Source organism: Cotesia glomerata, linkage group LG3 (genome assembly GCF_020080835.1).
Source record: "Cotesia glomerata isolate CgM1 linkage group LG3, MPM_Cglom_v2.3, whole genome shotgun sequence".
Classification (NCBI taxonomy): Eukaryota; Metazoa; Arthropoda; class Insecta; order Hymenoptera; family Braconidae; genus Cotesia; species Cotesia glomerata.
In genome coordinates, this window is record NC_058160.1 from 1,850,939 (window position 1) to 1,873,810 (window position 22,872).

The 22,872-nt window shown below is 23.7% G+C and overlaps 1 protein-coding gene across 3 annotated transcripts; it reads right to left on the reverse strand.

The window, feature by feature from the left end:
* Nucleotides 1-1,100: 1,100 nt before the first annotated feature.
* Nucleotides 1,101-21,292, reverse strand: LOC123261092 (arylalkylamine N-acetyltransferase 1-like). Of its 3 annotated transcripts, XM_044722582.1 has the most exons (5): nt 20,950-21,292; nt 20,807-20,880; nt 12,623-12,881; nt 1,655-1,874; nt 1,101-1,384 (listed from the first exon to the last, which is right to left on the reverse strand). In XM_044722582.1, exons 3-5 carry the CDS (start codon nt 12,867-12,869, stop codon nt 1,186-1,188), a joined length of 666 nt encoding a protein of 221 aa, XP_044578517.1. In that variant the 5' UTR covers nt 12,870-12,881; nt 20,807-20,880; nt 20,950-21,292; the 3' UTR covers nt 1,101-1,185. The 3 variants fall into 3 exon arrangements, with proteins under 3 accessions (XP_044578517.1, XP_044578518.1, XP_044578516.1); XM_044722583.1 differs by lacking the exon at nt 20,807-20,880; XM_044722581.1 differs by lacking the exons at nt 20,807-20,880; nt 20,950-21,292 and adding an exon at nt 16,091-16,432.
* Nucleotides 21,293-22,872: the final 1,580 nt, after the last annotated feature.

The window sequence follows — 22,872 nt, forward strand, 5'->3', positions numbered from 1 at the left end:
ATTATTATTAACAATTAATAATAATTATAATTATTAATAATTAATAATTATTATTATTAATAATTAATAATAATTATTATTAATAATAATTAATAATAATAATTATTAATAATTAATAATAATAATTATTAATAATTAATAATAATAATTATTAATAATTAATAATAATAATTATTAATAATTAATAATAATAATTATTAATAATTAATAATAATAATTATTAATAATTAATAATAATAATTAAATATTAATAATTAATAATTAATAATAATAATAATAATTAATAATAATAATAATAATTATTAATAATAATAATAATTAATAATAATAATAATAATAATAATAATAATAATAATAATAATAATTAATAATAATAATTATTAATAATAATTAATAATAATTAATATTAATAATAATAATAATTATTATTAATAATAATTAATAATAATTATTATTAATAATAATTAATAATAATTAATAATAATTATCATTAATAATAATTATTATTAATAATAATTAATAATAATAATAATTAATAATAATTATTATTAATAATTAATAATTAATAATTAAGCAGTATAAGAAATTTACGATTGCTATTTTTAACTTCCCGCTAAGAAAATTGAAAATTTTCAAAAATCGGGAAGTTATTGGTTTTGCCCGGTTTTTCGAAAATCGAGTTTTCATCAGATCTCGACGTTTTGAGGTCCTAGGAAGATTCCCTGACTATTTCCGCGAGGGTGTCACTATGTCTGTATGTATGCATATGTGTGTGTGTGTAAATATGTAAATCTCTTATAACTTTTGAACAGTTCAACCGATTTCATCGCAGTTGGTGCCATTCGAAAGGGCTTCGCCAAACTTAGATTTCCTGAAAATTTGAACCGATTCGGACCGATAGATTTTGAGAAATTTGGAGAAATCTAAAAAAAAATAGGAAAAAAAATTTTTTCAGAAGTGGTTTTTTTGGAATATCTTTTAAACGGCTTTACCGATCGATTCCAAAAACTAATCAGTTCTTGACCTTGAAAAACCACGTCGATCGCCTCCAATCCGGTCAAAATCGGTCGATTCTCTATCAACCGTTTTTCTAATTTTTTTTTATTAATTTAAATTATAATATTTAATTTAATGAATTTTTTTAACTTAATTGTACTTGAGACGGTGTAATAATAATAAGCTGGATCATAATTTTTTAATGAAGGTACTTATACAAGTGTGAGGGTAAGCAGGTGTAAAGATCGGCTTTCCATTACTGTCAACGTAATCCTGGTACATGAGTTCGAATATTTGCTCGAAGCCTAGACGCTTGCACAGTTTTGCGGTGTAGTGAGAACTTGCATCGGTGCGGATATAATTGTAATTTAATTCCTTGGCGATATCTCTGTAATTTAATAATTATTAATTGTTTCATCACTTTATTTTATTACTTTCATATCATATATTTATTCTTGTACCTTAAGAGGTAATGATATATGTGGTTTTTATTTTTTTTCTTGGGGTGTACCTTGGAAAAAGTATTTAGTGAAAGTTGGGAAACTTTTTTTTGTTAAAAATTTTTTAATAAAAAATTATTGTTTTTTTTTTAATTATAAATTAAAAATACTAAAATTAATTACAGTAATGCAGTAATCATACAAAAAAAATAACTTACACAGTCTTTTGACAAAGTGCAGCTGCAATTCCCTGGCCACGACAGCCGCTGTCAACGGAAATAATTTTAACGTCTAAAATTTTGCTCCCGGGATACCGGTCAAGAACAGCAGCCTTCCTGTCGACGTGATGCAACAATCTGAGAATTTTTTTGAATTTAAAATTGTCGCAATTCTTAATAAAATCTGGCTCGTCTGTGTCTTCCGGTTTAACGGTAGTACCTGTAATTAAATATAAATTAAGGACACTCTACATTACATTGCATTACAGGTGGTACTTATTATTCAAATAAAGTACACTAGCAACCTTGCAGTCACTATGTGACTGCCGTGACTTGTGAACTATAAATAAGTAAAATTTTGCTTTATTAAATGACTTTGATTAAATTGCACTGTACTTTCTTAATTATTGACATTTTTAAAGATATAAGCTCATCCCGATGTTACACTCATCAAGAGCTTTCATTTGAGTACCCACATGCATTTTTGATATATTTTTCATATATACATATATATATATAATATGTATAAATATATGAAAAATTGATGTAGGTACTCAAATGAAAGGTCTCGATGAGTGTAACATCGGGATGATCTTATATCTTTAAAAATGTCAATATTTCAAAAGATACAAGGTCATTTCTTAATTATTGACATTTTTAAAGATATAAGCTCATCCCGATGTTACACTCTTCAAGAGTTTTCATTTGAGTACCCACACGCATTTTTGATATATTTTTCATATATACATATATATATATATATAATATATATGAAAAATTGATGTAGGTACTCAAATGAAAGGTCTCGATGAGTGTAACATCGGGATGATCTTATATCTTTAAAAATGTCAATATTTCAAAAGATACAAGGTCATTTCTTAATTATTGACATTTTTTAAGATATAAACTCATTTCGATGTCACACTCATTGAGACTTTTCATTTAAGTACCCACATGGCATTTTTTATATATTTTATATATATGGTATTTGTGGAATATATAAATATATAAAATATATGAAAAATTTATGTGGGTACTCAAATGAAAGGTCTTGATGAGTGTAACATCGGGATGAGCTTATATCTTTAAAAATGTCAATATTTCACACGATACAAGGTCATTTCTTAATTATGTATCTAGAGTTAGAGCATATTCTCTTAATAATATAGATTACACCGATCTTTAATAATAATCATAAAATAATTTATATTATGCAATCGATTTTTTTTTATATCTAATAGTTAACACCGAAATTTTTGCCGCAATTTTAAAACAAATTTTTAATATTGCGGCAAAAATATTGATCCTACAAAATTTATATAAAAGTTGTCTAAAATTTAATTTTATAAAAAAAAATGTTTTTTAATTAAAAAAAATCAATATTTTCGCTGTATTTCCAAAATTAAGATTCATAATTAAAGGTTCAAATTTTGTTCTATAATAATTATAAATCTTACTTTTGAAATTAAGGGAAAATTATTGATTATAAGAAAAAAACATAAGACACTTTTTTTATAAAATTAAATTTTAAACAACTTTTGTTTGAAAAAAATTTTCATAAAACCAATATTTTTGCCGTAATATCAAAAAATTAAACCATTCAGATTGTTATTATTTTTAATCTGCGGTAAAAATCTTGACGTTATTAGTACAAAGTATCAAAGTGTCGCTTGGACTACAATTAACTTAAATTAATACCGATAATTTTTTTTACTCGTTAATAACATGACACTAATTAATCCGAGTCTCGTGTTAGCGGAAGATTAAATCGTTAAAAATAAAACACAATTTTAAAAATGTAAACACTTGTAATCAATAAAAGCAATCGTTAATTATATATAATGAATAATATAAATAAATTTATGTGCAAGTGTAAATCTGTTATTTTTATTTTTATTATTATTATTATTGTCTAGCGTATTCTGCAATCAGAGTGAATGGATCAGCGCAGCAATAACCGGGACTTATTGTACTTTTAATAAGATAAAAAAAATCACCAGACGTATAATAAAAAAGAGTGATCTTAGCATTGACAATAATAATTAAAATAACATTATAAAAAATTCTTCTATAAAATATAAATAAAAACCGTTAAGAAAATTAATTACTACGTGATCAATTGAGTTGAATATTCAACGATTGTACATTTGCGTTCTATGTAATTTATTCACTCACTTTAACTCCTTTAATAATTACATAAATATATATATTATTATCCACAAGCATTTTTTTATAATCTTTTCTTAGTTTTTTTTTTTTTAAATATAACTATTTCATAAATTAATTTTATTATTATATTTTATTATTATCAAACTAGTAATTTAAGGAATGGGTTTTTGGACTTGAGGTTTGTTTATTCGAGCGCAAATAATTATTAATTTAATTTTGTAAATTTTAATCAAGTTATTAGAAATTTAGGTACTTATTAAGCAGTTTTTAAGAATTAAAATTTTAGGTAGATTTATTAATAAATTTAAATAGCATTGGCTCAAAAATTTATACATGTCGCGTTACTAAAGTCAAAAGGGCGTAGATATACTGATAGAAGGATTTGTTTATAGTTAAAAATATTTATTAATATTTAACAAATCATTTATTAGACACCACTTTTTAGTCCTTAACAAATATTTTTAGTAGATTTCATAAAAATCTAACTATTGTAGCCGTTCTCATGCCGCAACTTCTGAAAAATTTTGCTATATTCCGACCTGCTATATTCCTTTGCTATATACGCTCCATAATAATTTTCCGGAGCTGTCATTGTGATATCTTAAAATAGCCTGGAAATTTTTTAATAATTTTTTTAAGACTATTTTAAGATTTTTTAAAGTCAGATGATAATTTTTTAACAATTTTAAATTCTATTTAAAATCATCTTACTCAAAAATATTGCGGTTAGAAAGTCGTAAAATCATCTAAAAAATGTCTAAAAATTAATTTTCACAACAAATTCGAGAACCAAAATTTCAAAAATCTGCTCTCGGAATTTTTTTTTTTGGTGTCTTAAAAGAGTCTTAAAATAGTCTTGGTTTGTGTCACCTTTAAGATCTTAAACGAACGACAATTTTAAGACAATTTTAAGACGATTTTTTTTTACACGGGCTATTAATAAATATTTGGTAATGAAAGGTTTGTTATTAAATCAATCAGTATCTGTTACTAAATCTTATTAAATAGAACTAAATCCTTCTATCAGTGTACGCTTAAAATTGCAAAGGTAAAAGGGCGTATGTCTTTAATTATACGTCCTTTTACTTTTAAGAATTCGAAATTTTGGTGATCTAAAGGTGAAAGGGCGTATAATTTTTTTTCGGCTAGTTTACAAAAGATCATATTCGTAGTTTAAAAATGTGAAAAAAAAACTTTTCTGTGGTAGTAGCGGCGTAAAACCTCAACTATACAATTTTTTAAAGTTAAAAAAGAAAATATATCCAAAAAAACAATGAAGTACGCGTGATTTAATTAATTACGTAATTTTTACTTTAAATTAATTACTTAATTTTTACGTAATTTGTTTTTGATTGATTTATTTTCTAATTGTTTATATCAAACTTTGTATATGAGGCCGTTATTTTAATTACACGCTTTATATTAGCTTCACTTGTATGTCAGTTTGTCAGTATGTCAGTATGTAACTCTCCGTGGGTAATCTGCGCGCCTGCGGCCTTCCTTGGTTCTGGTAGCCGTTTCTCAGGCTCGCTCTCCGAAATCGAACTCTGATTCTCCGTATTTATAATATCCGAACAAAAACAGTTTCACTGTAAAAAAGTCGCGCCAAGTCCACGTTCATAAGACTATTAGGAAAAAAAAATTTTTTTTTTCTTTACAAAAAGATACAAAATAAAAAAATTAAAAAATCCGAGTAACCGATATGATTGTTTATGATTTTCGGAAATTAAAAAAAATTTTGTTACAAATTTAAAAATTAAAAAAATTTGGAACGTATTTAGTCTGCGCGGTTTGCAAAATATTTTACTTTTAATAAAATTCGTAAAATCTATTTACTAGGACTTTAAAAAATTGAAATACACAATGACGCACACCAAGTACGTTCCAAAATTTTTTCTTAATTTTTAAATTTATAACACAATTTTTTAATTTCCGAAAATCATAAACAATCATATCGGTTACTTGGATTTTTAATTTTTTTATTTTATATATTTTTGTAAAAAAAACAAATTTCTTAATAGTCTTATGAACGTGGACTTGGCGCGATTTTTACAGTGAAACTGTTTTGTTCGGATTTTAGTATTTTTGTAATTATAATAAAAATTTACAATTGGTACCAACTAAAATCTCGCGTTGGTTGCATTTTTTATAGCAAACTATCCCCTTGAAACTACAGTTTATGTAAAAATAATTCCAGCGCACCCTGGCGGGTGTAGATGCAAGCTGTGAAATATCTTTTTTTAACTGTAGTTTCCCATCTAATGAAGGATTACTATGCATTCTCGAATTATTTAGTCTGTGGCAGATCACTTTGCTCATCGAAAAAAAGTCAGGATCGAAATTTTTGCGTTGCTATAGTTTGTGCGGATTAAATTTAATAATTTCAAGTAGATTAATTGTTATAAGTGAATATAATTAATTAATAACAGTCAAATAAAGTATTAATTACTGTTATAATATACAATTTAGGAATAAAAAGTACCGTAGAATTAAATAAAATTTTGCAACCTCAAAATACCGTTCTGCTTACAGTAAACACAGTCGGTAGTCTGGCGCTCCGTTTACAACGGATTTGAACGGAACTTGGCGCCAGATTCTACCGAATCTGTGGATTTATAAATAATTATTTTTTATTAGCTTCACTTGTATGTCAGTATGTCAGTATGTCAGTATGTAACTCTCCGTGGGTAATTTGCGCGCCTGAATATTTTTGATAATCAACAAATAATAGTTTAAAAAAACTAAAAAATCACGCTTTTATAAATAAACCAAACTAAAAAGTAAAAAATAAATAATAGTTTAAAAACTAAAAACACGCTTTTATAGAAAACCAAACTAAAAAATAGAAAATAAATTTAAATTAAGAATAGTGTTAAAAATTTCAATAAATATAAATTAATAATAGTGTAAATAAAAAATGTATTTTATTTTAAAAAAGCGTGGGGTGCTTTTAAGATATTATCAAAATGATAATCACTCTACTCATATCTGTCAATAAAATATTTATAACTATTGACACCATGCACCTCACGCTTTTTTTAAAATAAAATACATTTTTTTTATTTACACTATTATTAATTTATATTTATTGAAATTTTTAACACTATTCTTAATTTAAATTTATTTTCTATTTTTTAATTTGGTTTTCTATAAAAAGCGTGTTTTTAGTTTTTTTAAACTATTATTTATATAACTTGTCTTGTGAAACTATTATTTAACATTTGGTATCAAAACTACAATTTTTTTCTATGCGCCCTTTTACCTTTAAGTAGTACTTGTCTTGAGATACGCCCATTCAGCTTTAGGATACCAACTTCTTTTTTTTTCAAATATTTTTACGTTTCAGACAATTTCAAAACGAATGGCAAAAAAAATTTTTTTATACGCCCTTTCAGCACAAATCCCTATTAACCCTTAGCTATACGACCTTTTACCTCTAGGCACGCGATATATAAAAGTAAATTTATTTTGAAAGCATCAAAACTGTTTTTGTGTGATTAATGTAGCCAGAATTTTTTCTTTAATTTTAAAATAATTATTAATAATAAATGGTGACAAATTTTTTATATTGAGGTGAAAATAATGGTTATATAAAAAAATTTCTTAAATAAAGATTATTCAAAACTTAATTTTCTTACAAATGTCTCTTATAATTTTTTGTAGGACCAATAAGAAAGGCATAATTTAAAAATTAAGATTTTTAAAAAATTTATATTTTATTCACTATTTGGCCGTAAGTTTTTGGCATGAATAAAAAATATTTATCTATTAAATATTAAATTTATATAACTTTTTTTTTATATAATTGCTATAAAAAATTAATGCACATTACTAAATAAATTATTTATTTATAAGAATAAATAAATCAACATTAGATTATATTTAAATAAAAATATAATGTAATAATGAGTTTTATAATTGTTATTTTTATTTATTTAATGATGATTTAATTTAATGAGAACTGAATTTTAATTTTTATTACGTCCAGTTGAATGATTTCATTGAGGAATTAATCTATGACCGTAAATCGTATCGGTTTAATTTACTTCAATGCTCAGCCATTTATTCTCAATTGCGATTAAAATTCTTCTTCTAATTTTTTCTTCAAGATTAATTTTACTTTTTTATACTTAGTTTTGTAATTTTTCATAAATTTTATTTATATATAAAAATATTTCTTTTAGTTTTTTATAATTCGAATCTCATAATTTCAATTAATCTATTTTACAGTTCATTACATTTTATGGTCTTTTATAATTGAAAAATTGCGGTCATTTTCTTGAAATCTTAATTAACACTTTAGTTGTTTTTTTCTTTATAAAAATATTTCAAACTAATTTTTCGATGCTATTGTTTTAATTAAATTATTATACAATTGTAATGTAGGAAAAAAAAATACTCATAAATAATTAATTATTACAATTAAAATAATCAGTTTTTTCTTGTCTTATTAATTATTAATAAATTGCAGTAGTCTTTTTAAAATTTTAAGTGCTTATTAAAGTTTAATTTTATAAATTTTTATTCAAATAAAAATAATTGTATCGTGAGTAATTTTTTATAATTTTAATCTTAGGAATCAATTATAAATTAAAAAATAGCAAACTTAAAATTAAATTAATTTCACATTTTTCAATAATTTTATTTTTTAATTTAATTTTTATAATACCAAAATTAGTATTTAATTTTTTGGAATTAATTTTTCAATTAAAAATAGTCTTATAAAAATAATATTTAAAAAAAAGTATACTTAGAATTTCTTTAACTTCTTATTTATGGAATTTTTTATCTTAAATTTTTTATGATAATTTATTTAAATAAAAAAAAACCCTAAAAATGATCGAGTGTTCATTAATTTTAATGTTATATTCTGTAAATTTTAATTCTAATAAATTTATCAATATTTTTAATATCAAATTTGTGAATAAAGTAATTTTTGATCAGACCAAAATCAAAAATAAATTTAAATACATTTTTTTATGTAATAAACCCTAAAAACAATCAAATTTCTATTAATTTGAATGTTATGTTTATTTTTAAATTTTAATTCTCATAAATTTATTATTACTTTTAATCCAAATTTCTCAATTAAGTAATTTTTGACTTGACCAAAATCAAAAATAAATTCCAATAAATTAACTATTATTTTCTAATCAAATTTCTTAATTAAGTAATTTTTGACCTAACCAAAATCAAAAATAAATTCTAACAAATTTACTATTATTTTCAATTCAAATTTTCTAATCAAGCTATTTTTTCACAATAATTTTTTTCTACAATAAACCCTTAAAATAATTCAATTTCTACTAATTTGAATGTTACATTTATTTTTAAATTTTAATTCTACCAAATTTACTGTCACCCTTTATTAAAATTTCTCAATCAAGTAATTTTTGACCTGACCAAAATCTAAAATAAATTCTAACAAATTTATTATTATTTTTAATTCAAATTCTTTCACAATAATTTATTTATCCAATAAACCCTAAAAATGATCAAATTTTCATTAATTTTAATCTTTTTATTAATTTTATCAACCGTGATTTATTATAATTCTTCTAACCCGTTATCACCTATTCGGTCATTTTTATGCTAGTATAAATCTAATTTCAAGTGGATGGAAATTTCCATCTTCACTAACGATTTGAGACAATTCGTCTTCGGATAGTTAGGTCGATGGGTAACCATCGAACTTGAACACTAGTTAGCTGGTGAATGCTAGTATCTGTTCGACTATATGTTAAGTATTAACGATGGAAAGCTACTGAGAATAAAGGGCAACTTTTTGAAAAAAATCCATGAAAAATTAACCAAGCCAGGAATCGAACCTGGATCTCCCCGATTACATGTCAGGACTTTTACCAGTTAAGCTACCGTTGGTTAATTTTTCATGGATTTTTTTCAAAAAGTTGCCCTTTATTCTCAGTAGCTTTCCATCGTTAATACTTAACATATAGTCGAACAGATACTAGCATTCACCAGCTAACTAGTGTTCAAGTTCGATGGTTACCCATCGACCTAACTATCCGAAGACGAATTGTCTCAAATCGTTAGTGAAGATGGAAATTTCCATCCACTTGAAATTAGATTTATACTAGCATAAAAATGACCGAATAGGTGATAACGGGTTAGAAGAATTAATTTTAATGTTATATTTCCCTGGCGGATTCGTGGTCACGATAAAATGATCGTCAAACGACGGTGAATGCACCGTAAATTCACAGTGTTGATAAATGATCGTCGCTTGACTATCGAACGACCGTCGTTTGACAGTGTCTGACGAGTATCGTTGTGAAAATTTTTCACTGTTACTTTATGATTTTTATTCTGTACAGTTATTATACTTCACTCGTCGAAAAACAAAATTTTTACTTGGTTACCCCGATTTTTTACCTAAGCAATAATCGTAGATCATCAATCGATCGTCTGTCATTCGAAAACATATAAATTGTCAAAAAACCGTAGCACAGTGGTCTGTAAGTGAAACGAGCGTATAATATCGGTAAGTTAGAAATTTTTGCAAGTCAACGATAAGTAAGTGCTGACTATGTTTTTTTTTTATTTCATTAAAAATTCTCAAAGTAAATAAAAAGATAGGCAAATGAGAATTTTCAGTAAATACTCGGGATGAAAAATTTGAAAAAAAAAAAATTAAATTATTGCAATTTTGTTTATTTCAAAGTAAAATCCATTATTTCAATACTTTTCCGAAGAGTTTATGACCTACAGCAAGTGTTGAATTTTTTTCATAGTTTTAAATGAAGAACCATAATACTTTTTGTTTATGACAAATGTAATAATAACTATTGTTTTTTTTTAATCGGAAATATTTTTTTCAACAATTCATTAGTTAATAAATTATTATTCATTTTAAACTCAACTTTTAACATATTTTCTATACCTCTAATATTTTCACTGTAATTCGACAAATTCGGATCCATTATTAAGGATTTGAGTATTTTATTAGACGAAAATTTTAATTTCAAAATTACGGCAAAATTGTTTATTATCAAGGAAAATTATTATGAGATATTTTTTTTTTTTAATTAAATTTTAAGCAATTTCTTTTCCAGAACTTTTTTTATGCAATTAATAATTTCACCGTAATTTCAAAATCAAGATTTTCATAATTATCAAAAATTTGAATCATTAATTACGATTATTATGTTGAATTTACGGAAGAAATATAAATTTATTTAAGCTATTTTTATCTGTAAAATGAAAAAAAAAATGACTAAGTTTTGACACCTTATCAGGTGACTAAATAAAATCTTCTGGCAGTGTCTCAGATAGCTTAACTGGTAGAGCGATGGGCGCGCAACTAACCAACCCGGGTTCGAGTCCCGGTCTTGAACTGTCAGAATTATTATTTTTATTTTATTGTTTGTGACAGTAGGGTGAATTTTCCGTGATTTGACAGTATATTGAGCGTACAGTGTCGGTCATAATGTGTCGTAGATTCACTTGCGTACATTCATTTTTTCTGCACTCACAGTCGGTACATCAACTGTCTCAAAACAGACGTTTATTACTCCCCTGATAGCCAGAGTTTCAGACCAACCAAGTTGGTGTCAGATAGTTACCACCAACTTAGCGACAACTTGCGGTCAACTTTCGAATTTGTAACTGTTGGCGTCAAGTTGGCGACAAGTTTCTGAGAAAAAAGAGCCCAATCTACTGCCGCAATATGTCGCCAAATTTCTTGAGAAACTTGTCGTCAACTTGGTGTGAAAATGTTTCAGAAGCAACTTTTGCCGACAACTTGGTGTCAACTTGGTGAACAACCGAGTTCATTTCCAAGAGTTGCCGCCAACTTGGTGACAAGTTGCGGCAGTAAATTGGCAGAAAGTTGCGGCCAACTTGGCTATCAGGGTCACTTCTCTATTACTTAGAGGTTCATAACTAATGTTTGCATCGTGAAATCACCGTATATATTTGATAAATTTATAGTAGACGTCTTTTACAATGGTATCCGATGCTGACTGACAAATCGCTCGATAAAAACGAATCTTATACGGTGAAACGACCGTGAATTAACCGTGCTTTCACCGTGTTGCCGAAACCGCCAGGGTTATTTCTAAATTTTAATTCTACCAAATTTACTATCACTCTTTATTCAAATTTCTTAATCAAGCAATTTTTAATCCGACCAAAATAAAAAATAAATTCTAAAAAAATTACTATTATTTTCAATTCAAATTTTTTAATCAAGCTATTTTTTCACAATAATTTATTTATCCAATAAACCCAAAAAATCATCAAATTTCCATTAATTTCAATATTATATTTATTTTTAAATTTCAATTCTCCTAAATTTACAATTACTTTCAATTCAAATTTCTTAATCAAGTAGTTTTTGACCTGACGAAAATAAAAAATAAATTCTAACAAATTTACCATTATATTCAATTCAAATTTCTTCACAATAATTTATTTATACAGTAAACCCTAAAAATGATCAAATTTTCATTAATTTTAACGTTAAATTTATTCCTAAATTTTAATTCTACCAAATTTACTATCACCCTTTATTCAAATTTCTTAATAAAGTAATTTTTGATCCGACCAAATTAAAAAACAAACCTAACATTACTTTTAATCCAAATTTCTTAATCAAGAAATTTTTAATCTGACCAAAATAAGAACTAAATTCTAAATTCTAAAAAATTTACTATCATCTTCAATTCAAATTTCTCAACCAAGAAATTTTTAACGCCAATAAAAAATAATTCTACACTCCCAATAAATACCTCCAAACAACAAAAAAAAACTAAAAAAATGAAAAATCAGTATATTTACCATTAAGCTGAACCCCAACAATATTCCCAGCAGAAGAAACGGCCTTCAAGCTCAAATTCTCATCAATAGACGACATGCTGTACTCTTCAAGCGGAACACAAGTGCTGTTTTCTCCTCTGGGTATCAATTCAATGCTGGCATTAAGCGGCTCGTCCCGGAAGAAAAACCGACGAAGAAACTTTAGTACCTCCGGCTTGTCTTCTTGCTTGATTACCTGGATGGAATAATCCCTTGGCGCCTCATCCATCGTGTCTGCCAACTTAGAACAATTTCCAAATGAGTTACCCATGCCAGTACAGTATTAAAGAAAAAAAAACCAGAAAAATAAACTAATTGGATCAGGCTGAATCGAATGTGGGTATTGATGAATTGACAATTCGATTTAGAATAAAATGGTTTATTTTATGTCAGTGGCTTGTGACAAGACTTAACTGATGACTAGTCTTCTACTGGCCTTTATAACTTTATTATACTTATTTCTAAATTTTGGTATTTATACTTGTATTTATTTTTATTCTCTAATTATTTTACTCTATTTGTTTAGCGATAAATGTTTACACATAACAGCCGACTCAAAAGTTAAGAGCTTAACTAATAAGGTAATGTGTGTGCATATGTATGTACATAAGTATTTTAAATAGTATAAATTGATGGGCATGAAATGTATGCAGATATACATCTTTGTTCTGTTTGTCTTTAGTTTCTTTCACTCAAGTTGACAACTTAGCTCCAAGTCGGATCTAATTGCAATGCTGGTGCATACACTATGGGCCTACATTGTTTCGCGGTAATAAATTACTCTCGTTAATAATTTAAATTATTATATGTAACAACTATTCTATTGTATTGCACACATATCTGAGTCTTATAAATATACAATGTGTACTAACAATACAATGATGCAAAAGAGACATTAAATAATAGAATAATAACAAAACCAAGTACGAATAAGTTACAGACTCAAGGCCCCAACTACACGCACGCAACTCATTACTAGACATCTTGACAATAAATATCGTATTTCTTCCTAATAATCATCCTTAATTTGTTTATTTTTACAATTTTTTAGCCTACCTCATCATTATTTTATGTTTTGTTGGATAATTTTTATTTAAAACAAGATTAAGTTTCTTTTTTCTTTTTCCGAGACTCATTATTTGTATCAATTATCTTTGCGTAATACAGAAGCTGTTATGATAATTGGACGTTAATAGTTCGATTTAAATAAATCATTTTTTTTTAATCATAATTGTTGATTTTTTTTCTGAATAATTGTTTGTGGTTTTTTAAATCATTTTTTTTTAATAAATTATTCTAAAAAAAATTTTTTTTTCTCAATTTTGTTTTAAATAAAAATTTATTATTCTTTTTTTTTTAATCGTAATAGTTGATTGTTTTTTAAATCATTGTTTTTAATTTGTTGAATAATTTTTTTATAATTACAAAAGGTAATTTTTTTTTTGATAAATTATTCTAAAAAAAATTTTTTTTTTTAATTTTGTTTTAAATAATTGTTTTTAATTTGTTAAATAATTTTTTTATAATTATGAATGGTAATTTTTTTTTTTTTTTCAATAAATTATTCTAAAAAAAATTTTTTTTTAAATAATTCTTTTTAATTTGTTAAATAATTTTTTTATAATTATGAATGGTAATTATTTTTTTTTTAAATAAATTATTCTAAAAAAAATATTTTTTTCTTAATTTTGTTTTAAATAAAAATTTATTATTCTTTTTTTTTACTCTTAATAGTTGATTATTTTTTAAATAAATTTTTGATAATTATTTTTTTTTGAAATAAATTATTTAAAAAAAATTTTTTTTTCTTAATTTTGTTTTAAATAAAAATTTATTGTTTTTTTTTTTTTTTTAATTTTTAAATTGAATTATTAATCATATTCTATGAATTAGAGGCCTTAAGTTCAATTTAATGTGATGGTAAATCATTAAATGATGTGTAATAATTAAATCGAAAGTGAAAAAATAGAAAAATTAAGTTCTATTGCAATTAATCGAAGTTATTTTTTTTTTTTTTTAATGAAGTTCTTGATGAAAATAAACAATTCTATTAAACAGATGGCTTTTGCATTTACATACTGAGTAATTATGAAGATTACTTAGTGAAAATATTTACTTTAGTATGCACAAACTTGTTTTATTAATTATTTAATTAATCGTCATAATACATAATTAATCATTAATAAATTATTATTATTATTTTATGAGAAAATTTTAAGTGATTATAACTTGTTAACATTATATAATATCGTTTTATTAATTTTATAATTATATTTATGTGCTTATTATTTTAATTTAATTACTACTAAAATTAGAAATATCATTAAACAATTAAAATATTATTAAAAAAATTTTATTAAAAAATATTGTACTGAAAATAATAAAAAATGTAATTTTTTAAATTATATTCTCACACTTATTATTATAATTATAAAAATCTTGCAAATGCTTTTAATTATTTTTTTAAAAATAAAAAATTATTATAAATTAATAATGCTAATTTTTAATTTTTTACTATTAATATTTACTTTAATTTTTTTTTTTACTATTTAATTATTTAAATATTAAAAATAATTTTTTTTCTTTAAAATAAATTTATAAAAATTAATAATTCAAAAAATCCAGCTAAATAAATCTAAAAAATTTATTTGTATATTTTATTATAAAAGAAGAAATTTTTGTTGAATTTTTTCATACTAAAAAAAAAAATACTAACAATTTTAAAAATAAATTTAATTAAAAAAATAAATTTAATTTTCTTCTAAAAAAACAAAAAAAATTAGAAATATCGTTAAAAAATTTTGCCTTTAAACAATTAAAATATTATTAATAAAATTTTATTGAAAATTATAAATTTTAATAAAAAATGTAATTTTTTAAATTATATGCTCACACTTTTTATTATTATAATTATAAAAATCTTGCAAATGCTTATAATTATTTTTTTAAAAATAAAAAATTATAAATTAATAATGCTAATTGTTAAATTTTCACACATCTAATGCTTTGTTTTTTTTTACTATTATTTTTTCAATCTTCAACACTTAAATTTTTTTTTTAATATTTAATTATTAAAATTTACTGCAATAAATATTAAAAATAATTTTTTTCTTTAAAATAAATTTATAAAAATAGTTCAAAAAATCCAGCTAAATAAATCTAATAAATTTATTTTTATAGTTTTTTTATGAAAGAATAAATTTTTATTGAATTTTTTCATAATTTGAATAAATAAAAAAAAATTACTAACAATTTAAAAACTAAATTTATAAAAATTAATAATTTAAAAAATCCAGCCAAATTTATTTATATAGTTTATTAAATTTTTATTGAATTTTTTCATAATTTAAATAAATAAAAAAAAATACTAATAATTTTAAAAATAAATTTAATTACGAAATTAAAATTTCTAAATTTAATTTTCTTTTAAAAAAAATAAAAAGTTATTACCGAATAACGAGTCAATTTTTTATGATTGGCATAATCTTCATTATTAGTGAACCCAACTGTAGATATATGAGTGTTTGCCAATTTTCCAGAAATAACTTGAGCCATTTTTACGGATTAAAAAAAACTACTAATTAGAAAATAAAAAAATCACTGTAAATTATTTTTTGAAAAATAATAATTATAAATTTCGAACAGTATTATCTATCTTCTCTACTTATCAAAGAGAGCATTTAATAGCAATACTATCTAAAAGGATGATAAGCTATCGCGAGTAATTTATAAACATACGACCCGTCTGTTAAATTAAAAACAACGGCTTCGTTTGTAATATTCGTCGTACTGGCCGCTTGCAGTAAGACACTCACTTTTATAACACGACTCCTTCCTTACAATTTTAAATGTAACGTAATCTAAGAAGCACAACAAACATTTTTACCCCAACTGAGTTCAGGGGCACAAAATAAATAAATAAAAGTTTATTGTAAAATAATTTTTAAAAAATGTTTTGTTCCGGGTAGTGTTGCATTGAACTCCTTTAATTGAATAATCTTATCCGCATCCGATTGTAAAAAATTAACGGCACATTAATCATAAGAGACCGGATGTCCCTTCGTTCTTCGTTATGAAACGATTGTGGATAAAACGTACGTATTAAACCGATGATCAAATATTCAAGGCCTCTCGTGTATCTGTTTTATATTATTATATGTTCACTGAATAATCTAATGATCACTCTCTAACATTTATGATCGTTCAATCGGAATTTAAATAAACTGTTATAATAATAATAATAGTAATAATATTACATTGTTACGATAAAAAATTATAGATTTTTTTAATTCATTAAAATTGATCTTATTTAAATTATTTTTTTTAACTTTTACTAATATGGAATTTTTAATTTTAATACAGTTTCAAGGTTCAAAGTTTTATTATTATCTTGGTGATGGATCAGACCTTGCGATCTAACGAAAATATGATTTTTTATCTGATAGAAAGGTTGATTTATTTTTTGTCTCTTAGTTGATTGTTGATTATTATTATTGTTATTATTTTTTTTTTTTTTGTTATAATTGTTGGGTAGATAATTTATGGTAGAGGCGACAGATGTGACTTATTTTCGAAGACATGTAATTAGTAAATAGGCGGTATATATATATTGGTATAATGTAGATATGTAACAGCGATATCGGTATACATTGATTTAAATATTATTACGATAATATTTAATGTATGTTATATTGTTGCTAAATTAATTGTATACATAAATTCAGTCATCCGTAATGATTGATGATATTTATGTTGATTTAGTAATTAAAATTTTTTATTTTAATATTTTTTTTGAGTACTTTTGTAGTTTTGAAAATTATTAGTATTTTTAATTTTTTTAAATTTTCAATAATAATAATAATAATAATAATAATAATAATAATAATAATAATAATAATAATAATAATAATAATAATAATAATAATAATAACAATAATAACAATAATAATTTTTTTTTATTTTCAATAATAATAATAATAATAATAATAATAACAATAATAATTTTTTTTTATTTTCAATAATAATAATAATAATAATGGTTGTGGGTATATTGGCAATCCAGTCTAACACACTCTTATTTAATATTTCTATGCGATATTTCGCCTGTTGTCCTTACAGGCATTTAAGGACTTAATTTAAGACATTTAAGGACTTAATTTAAGACATTTAAGGCATTTAATGCCTGTAAGGACAAGAGGCGAAATATCGCATAAAAATATTAAATAAGAGTGTGTTAGACTGGATTGCCAATATACCTATAACCATAAATAAATTATTAACCAATCATCAGGGTAATAAAAAACCCATAAAAAACTAAATAATAATAATAATAATAATAATAAATTCTTGTATTTGGTGCTAAATAAAAAATTCTGTATTTTACAATTAATGTGGATAAAAAAAAATGTTAAAAATTAAATGATGAAAAAAATCCAAATTATGTTAAATATATTTTAATGTTAAAATAATTTATCTTATGTTATAATTATTTTAAATTTATGTTAAATTTAAAATGATTTTTTTTTACTTCCATAAAATAAAAAAAGAAAAAAGTGATTAAAGAGAAGCAAACTAAATTAATTATAATTTTTTATAATTAAATATCCATTTGAGATTAAGAAAATATCTAGTTACGATAAAAATATATTATAAATTAATGTTGGATTTTTTGAGCAAAAATAAATCTCAGTTACAAAATTTTTAGTTTTATATTTTAGATATTTTTTTTTTAGAAAAATTTATTTTAGAAAAATAGTATATTTTATTTTATTAGTTTTAAAATGTGAAAAACGCATTTAAGGCACATTTGTGCAGCTAGAATAAGAAAGCCTGTATAGGCTTGATTTTCTGACCTTACACTGAAAAAAAAATTAACTTGATTCAAGAGAAAAATTCTTGAACCAAGAATATAATTTTGAAGAGGGTAATTGTCTTAAATCAAGTAAAATTTTTTTAAATCAAGAATATTAAGTTCTTCAAAATTATATACTTGATTTAAGAACATTTTTTTTCTGTGTAGATCCTCTGAGTTGTACACTCTTTATTTTACTATGTACAGTTCAACCAAATATTACGGTCTTAGTTAAGAAGAAAAATATGTGTTTTACTAAGGACAATACAGAGGTTTAAACCTCACAATAAAATAGTTTCAACATTATAGTTAGCCTGCGACTAAACTCTGTCAAGTAATGAAACTTCTCTCGATACGATTTTTTTACACTGAGAAAAAAAAGTACTAATCTTGAGAAAATTTTCTTGTCACAAGAATATACATTCTGGATAATTTTCAAGAATATATTTTCTTATCTCAAGAATTGATCGAATAGATATTGATATTCTTTTGTCAAAAAACCAAAATTTATTTTAAACGATTTTTGAGCCAAGAAATTTTTTTCTGGACAAAAATTTTTTTTTTCTCAGTGTAAAATAAAGATTCTATTTGAATCACTTTATGTGGATAATAATATTGTATTTTTTCATTATTTATTATCAATCTTATCTATATACTTCTTACGAATAATAAGTTATTAAAATTTGATAAAATAAACTTTGAAAAAAAAAAAATAAAAAATTTTTTTTCATTTAAAAATAAAAATTATTTAACTAGTTTATTTATTTTTTTTTTCATTGAAATACTCTTAAAAAATTTTAATTACTTTACTTTCCTTTTTAGAATCGACCGGAATAATTTATCCTTTTTAGGCTTGCAATGATTCAAGTAGTTTTACAAATAAGAATGCTCGTAGTTTAAGAACATGGACGGTGTGGCTTAATGTATATAGAATAAGCGAAAGGAAATTTATAATAGACCGGATAGCTCAAATGGTAGAGTAGCCGACATGTCTTCGGAAGGTTCTGGGTTCGAATCCCAGTCCGAGCTATCTAATAATTTTTTCTCGCATATTCTATAAACTCACGTTAAGATGATCCTCTCCACGTTCCTTTCTCAATCCTTTCCTACCAATATCCTGTTACGTGAATGTGGAACGCTTTACGTAATAATTACCGTAACTCCTATTCTTTCCCGCTTCACAGCATTATTTATATTTGTAGGTAGGACAGAGAATATTAAAATTTTGGACAAAAGTCCTTTGTAAATTGATTCTTCTATTTTTAAATTTAATCATTGAAAAAAAATAACAAAATGATAAATAAATAGATAGAGTTCACGCGTAAAACGCGCGTAATTATATATTCAAGTAAATAAACTTTACTATAAAGAAATTACTCATAAACTTACAACCAATATAATCTTTGAGATTGATTTAATTTTTTGGTTAATCTTTACTTTAGTTTAGATTACTTATTTTTATTTTATTGAATAGTAAACCCAACAGTTTAAACCATTAACAGGGTTACATGAATATAGACTTATAATTAATTTACAATAATGATTAAAGTATGACAAGATAACCAAATTTAAATTATATTTAAATTATATACTAATATAAAGTAAAAGTAAAAGTACTTATAAGACAGAATTATTAAAATGCAACTAGGTTTGAATAGAAAACTAATTATCAACAAAAAATTTCATTTGCTATAGTAAATAAACTATGGTTTAATTTTTTTGAACAGTGTTGGGAGTATTGACAGTCAGCCTGATAATCTTCAGTGCATTTTATGTGTTTCAAATAAACAATCCGATTACATGCTCTTAATAAGCAAATAAAAAAATCCTAACCTTCTTCAATAAACCAATAAATAAAAATAAAAAATTAAATAAAAATAAAAAATTCAATTATGATAAAAAATTACTCAGTAAAAAAAAATGATTTATAATTTAATACAATCAATAATACACAGCCCCTTTTTCTCACTGGACCGCCTTGAAGTTGATCATTCATGCACGACGGCTTTGAAAATAGCGATTAACTCTAAAAATTTTGATTTTATTGGGATTAAAAATAAAAGAACTGCCTCTACCGGAATTCTAATTGGCTTGCGTCAATAAAATCGAACCAATAACTCAGCTCGACACTTGGGCCCAAAAGGAGTGCAATAAAAATAATGAGAATAGCTATCAAAATTTAATTAACTATTTTTAATCGCCTAGAGCATTACAGGTATAAAAAATATCACTGGAAGTATAAATACTGCAGGATTAAAAAAAAAAAAATAGATAAGTATGTGTGTAATTTAATGAAAATGTTATTCCTTATTTACCTTATTCCTTGAATAACGCAGACAAAGATCGTGGTAGAGGTGTGTTTCAAGTGAAGGTCGAGGATAGCTTACAACTATAAAAATCAAGGACTTAACTTCTAAAAAAAAAACAATACTAAAAATATACTATTTAATTGTGGTACCTTTTAAAGCTTTAGAAAATGACAAACTCAACTTTTAGCTGCAAATTCCCAAAATGTAACCAAATTAATTGTTTATTTATTAATTAATTAATTAATTAATTAATTTATTTATTTATTTATTTATTTATTAGCTAACTATTTTCAGTTATCGGTTCAAAATCCGACTTATAGATTTATCGATTCCGATAATTTGTCTAGATTAATTTTAATTACGTATTATCTCGCTCAAGCGCAACAAATTGTAAAAAAGTAAAAGTGATAAATGATAACTGATAAGACAATCTGTAATCTTGAGTTTGAGTTTGGCTTTAGTATGGATGCTAGTCGCCCGACGAGTCAACTGATGCAGCCGGACGCATTAGCTAATGTATGTGATAGTACTCGTTTAAATTGGTACTTACATTATTATTTAACTCACGGATTACGAACCCTTTGCTGAATAAATTGAGATCGATTAAATTCAATATGCATTGATTAACGCTTTTATTAATATTGCATACTTGATATTTTATGTATTGTGTGCTTTGCGAAAATTTATTTGTTACGCACGCAGTGGCTTTATTTTTGAGGTATAAGTCCGCGTGTAAGGTGTCAATTCAACATATAATATGTTGATGGTAGAGAAAAAAAATTTTAATTGGTTTAGAAATTTTTCAAATTTTATTTTCTTTATTTTAATCATTTTAAGCTTAAAAAAAATTTAAGACTGGATCGAAATTCGGGATTTTTTTTTCAATTAGCAATCGACTTAAGGAAGGATTTTTTTATATTAAGGATACTTTTTTACTATGTGGTAATAATTACTAATATTGCTCATTATTTTTAATGATATAATTTTATTATTCTCGATGGTATTGAATAAAATAAAGGAATGTTAACTATTTCTATCTCTAAATTATATTCGTTATTATTTGAGATGATAATTAATAAGATAAAATAAATCCAAATTTTTAAAAACAAATTTTTGTTAGTATAAAATTTTGGAGAATTTTTTTTAATAGTTGAAAAAAAAATTCAATTGAAAAAAAAAAGAAAAACCAGATTTTTAAAATAATTAAATTTTGACAAAAAAATTTTAATTTTGAAAAAAAATCAAAATATTGAATAATCAGATTTTTAATCAGAAATATCAGATTTTCGAAAAAAAATTCAAATTAAAAAAAAAAAAATTGAAATTTTGAAAAAAATATTAAAATATTACCAAGTAATTATTTGGAAAAATTTTTGAATTTGATAAATAATCAAATTTTGAAAAAAAAAAATTCAAATTTTCCAAAAAATAAATTTTTTCTTGCAGTATTATACTTGTAAAACATAATCACGTTGATTAAAAAAAAAAAAAAATTTATTGGTCCTTATGTTTTTTCAATATGGTATCTTTTACCGATCTACGGCCTTACAGCGTATGTAACGCGGTATCAGTAATGTAAAGCAAATCATCATCTATACAAACTATTACATTTATTTAAATTAGTGATGCGAAATGACGGTCATTTTCAACTTTGGTCAAATTACGAGCAATTGACGAGCAAATACTCGTCAATTGACGTCATTTTTTTTTGGTCAGTCACAAAAATTCATGAGCATTTTTTTTTCTTTTTACTAAAATTCCTCTCAAAAAAAAATCAAACCAATCTATTTCATATGTAACCTCAATATTTTAAATATTTAAAATGAAATTTGTCTGAAAATTCTGACAGTAATAAACAAAAATTTTTCGGTCATTTTTTGGTCAAGTTTAAAAATTTTTTTAATTTAGCTTTTAAATTAAATGGCCATTTAATTCGAAAAATGACCGCCGGTCATTTTTTTTAGTTGGTCAATTGACGTCAAATGACGAGCAATTGACGAGCACATGCTTTGCTTCACATCACTAATTTAAATTAAAATTGGATGAATTTACTAGGGAAATAATTACAAATA

Excerpts from the sequence above, each read along its gene's own strand:
- LOC123261092 (XM_044722581.1), bottom strand. The coding sequence starts at position 16,195 with ATGGCTCAAGTTATTTCTGGAAAATTGGCAAACACTCATATATCTACA. Across the intron at positions 1,875-12,622 it reads TGTTGGGGTTCAGCTTAATG|GTACTACCGTTAAACCGGAA; the intron begins GTAAATATACTG and ends ATTTAATTACAG. Across the intron at positions 1,385-1,654 it reads GCACTTTGTCAAAAGACTGT|AGATATCGCCAAGGAATTAA; the intron begins GTAAGTTATTTT and ends ATTAAATTACAG.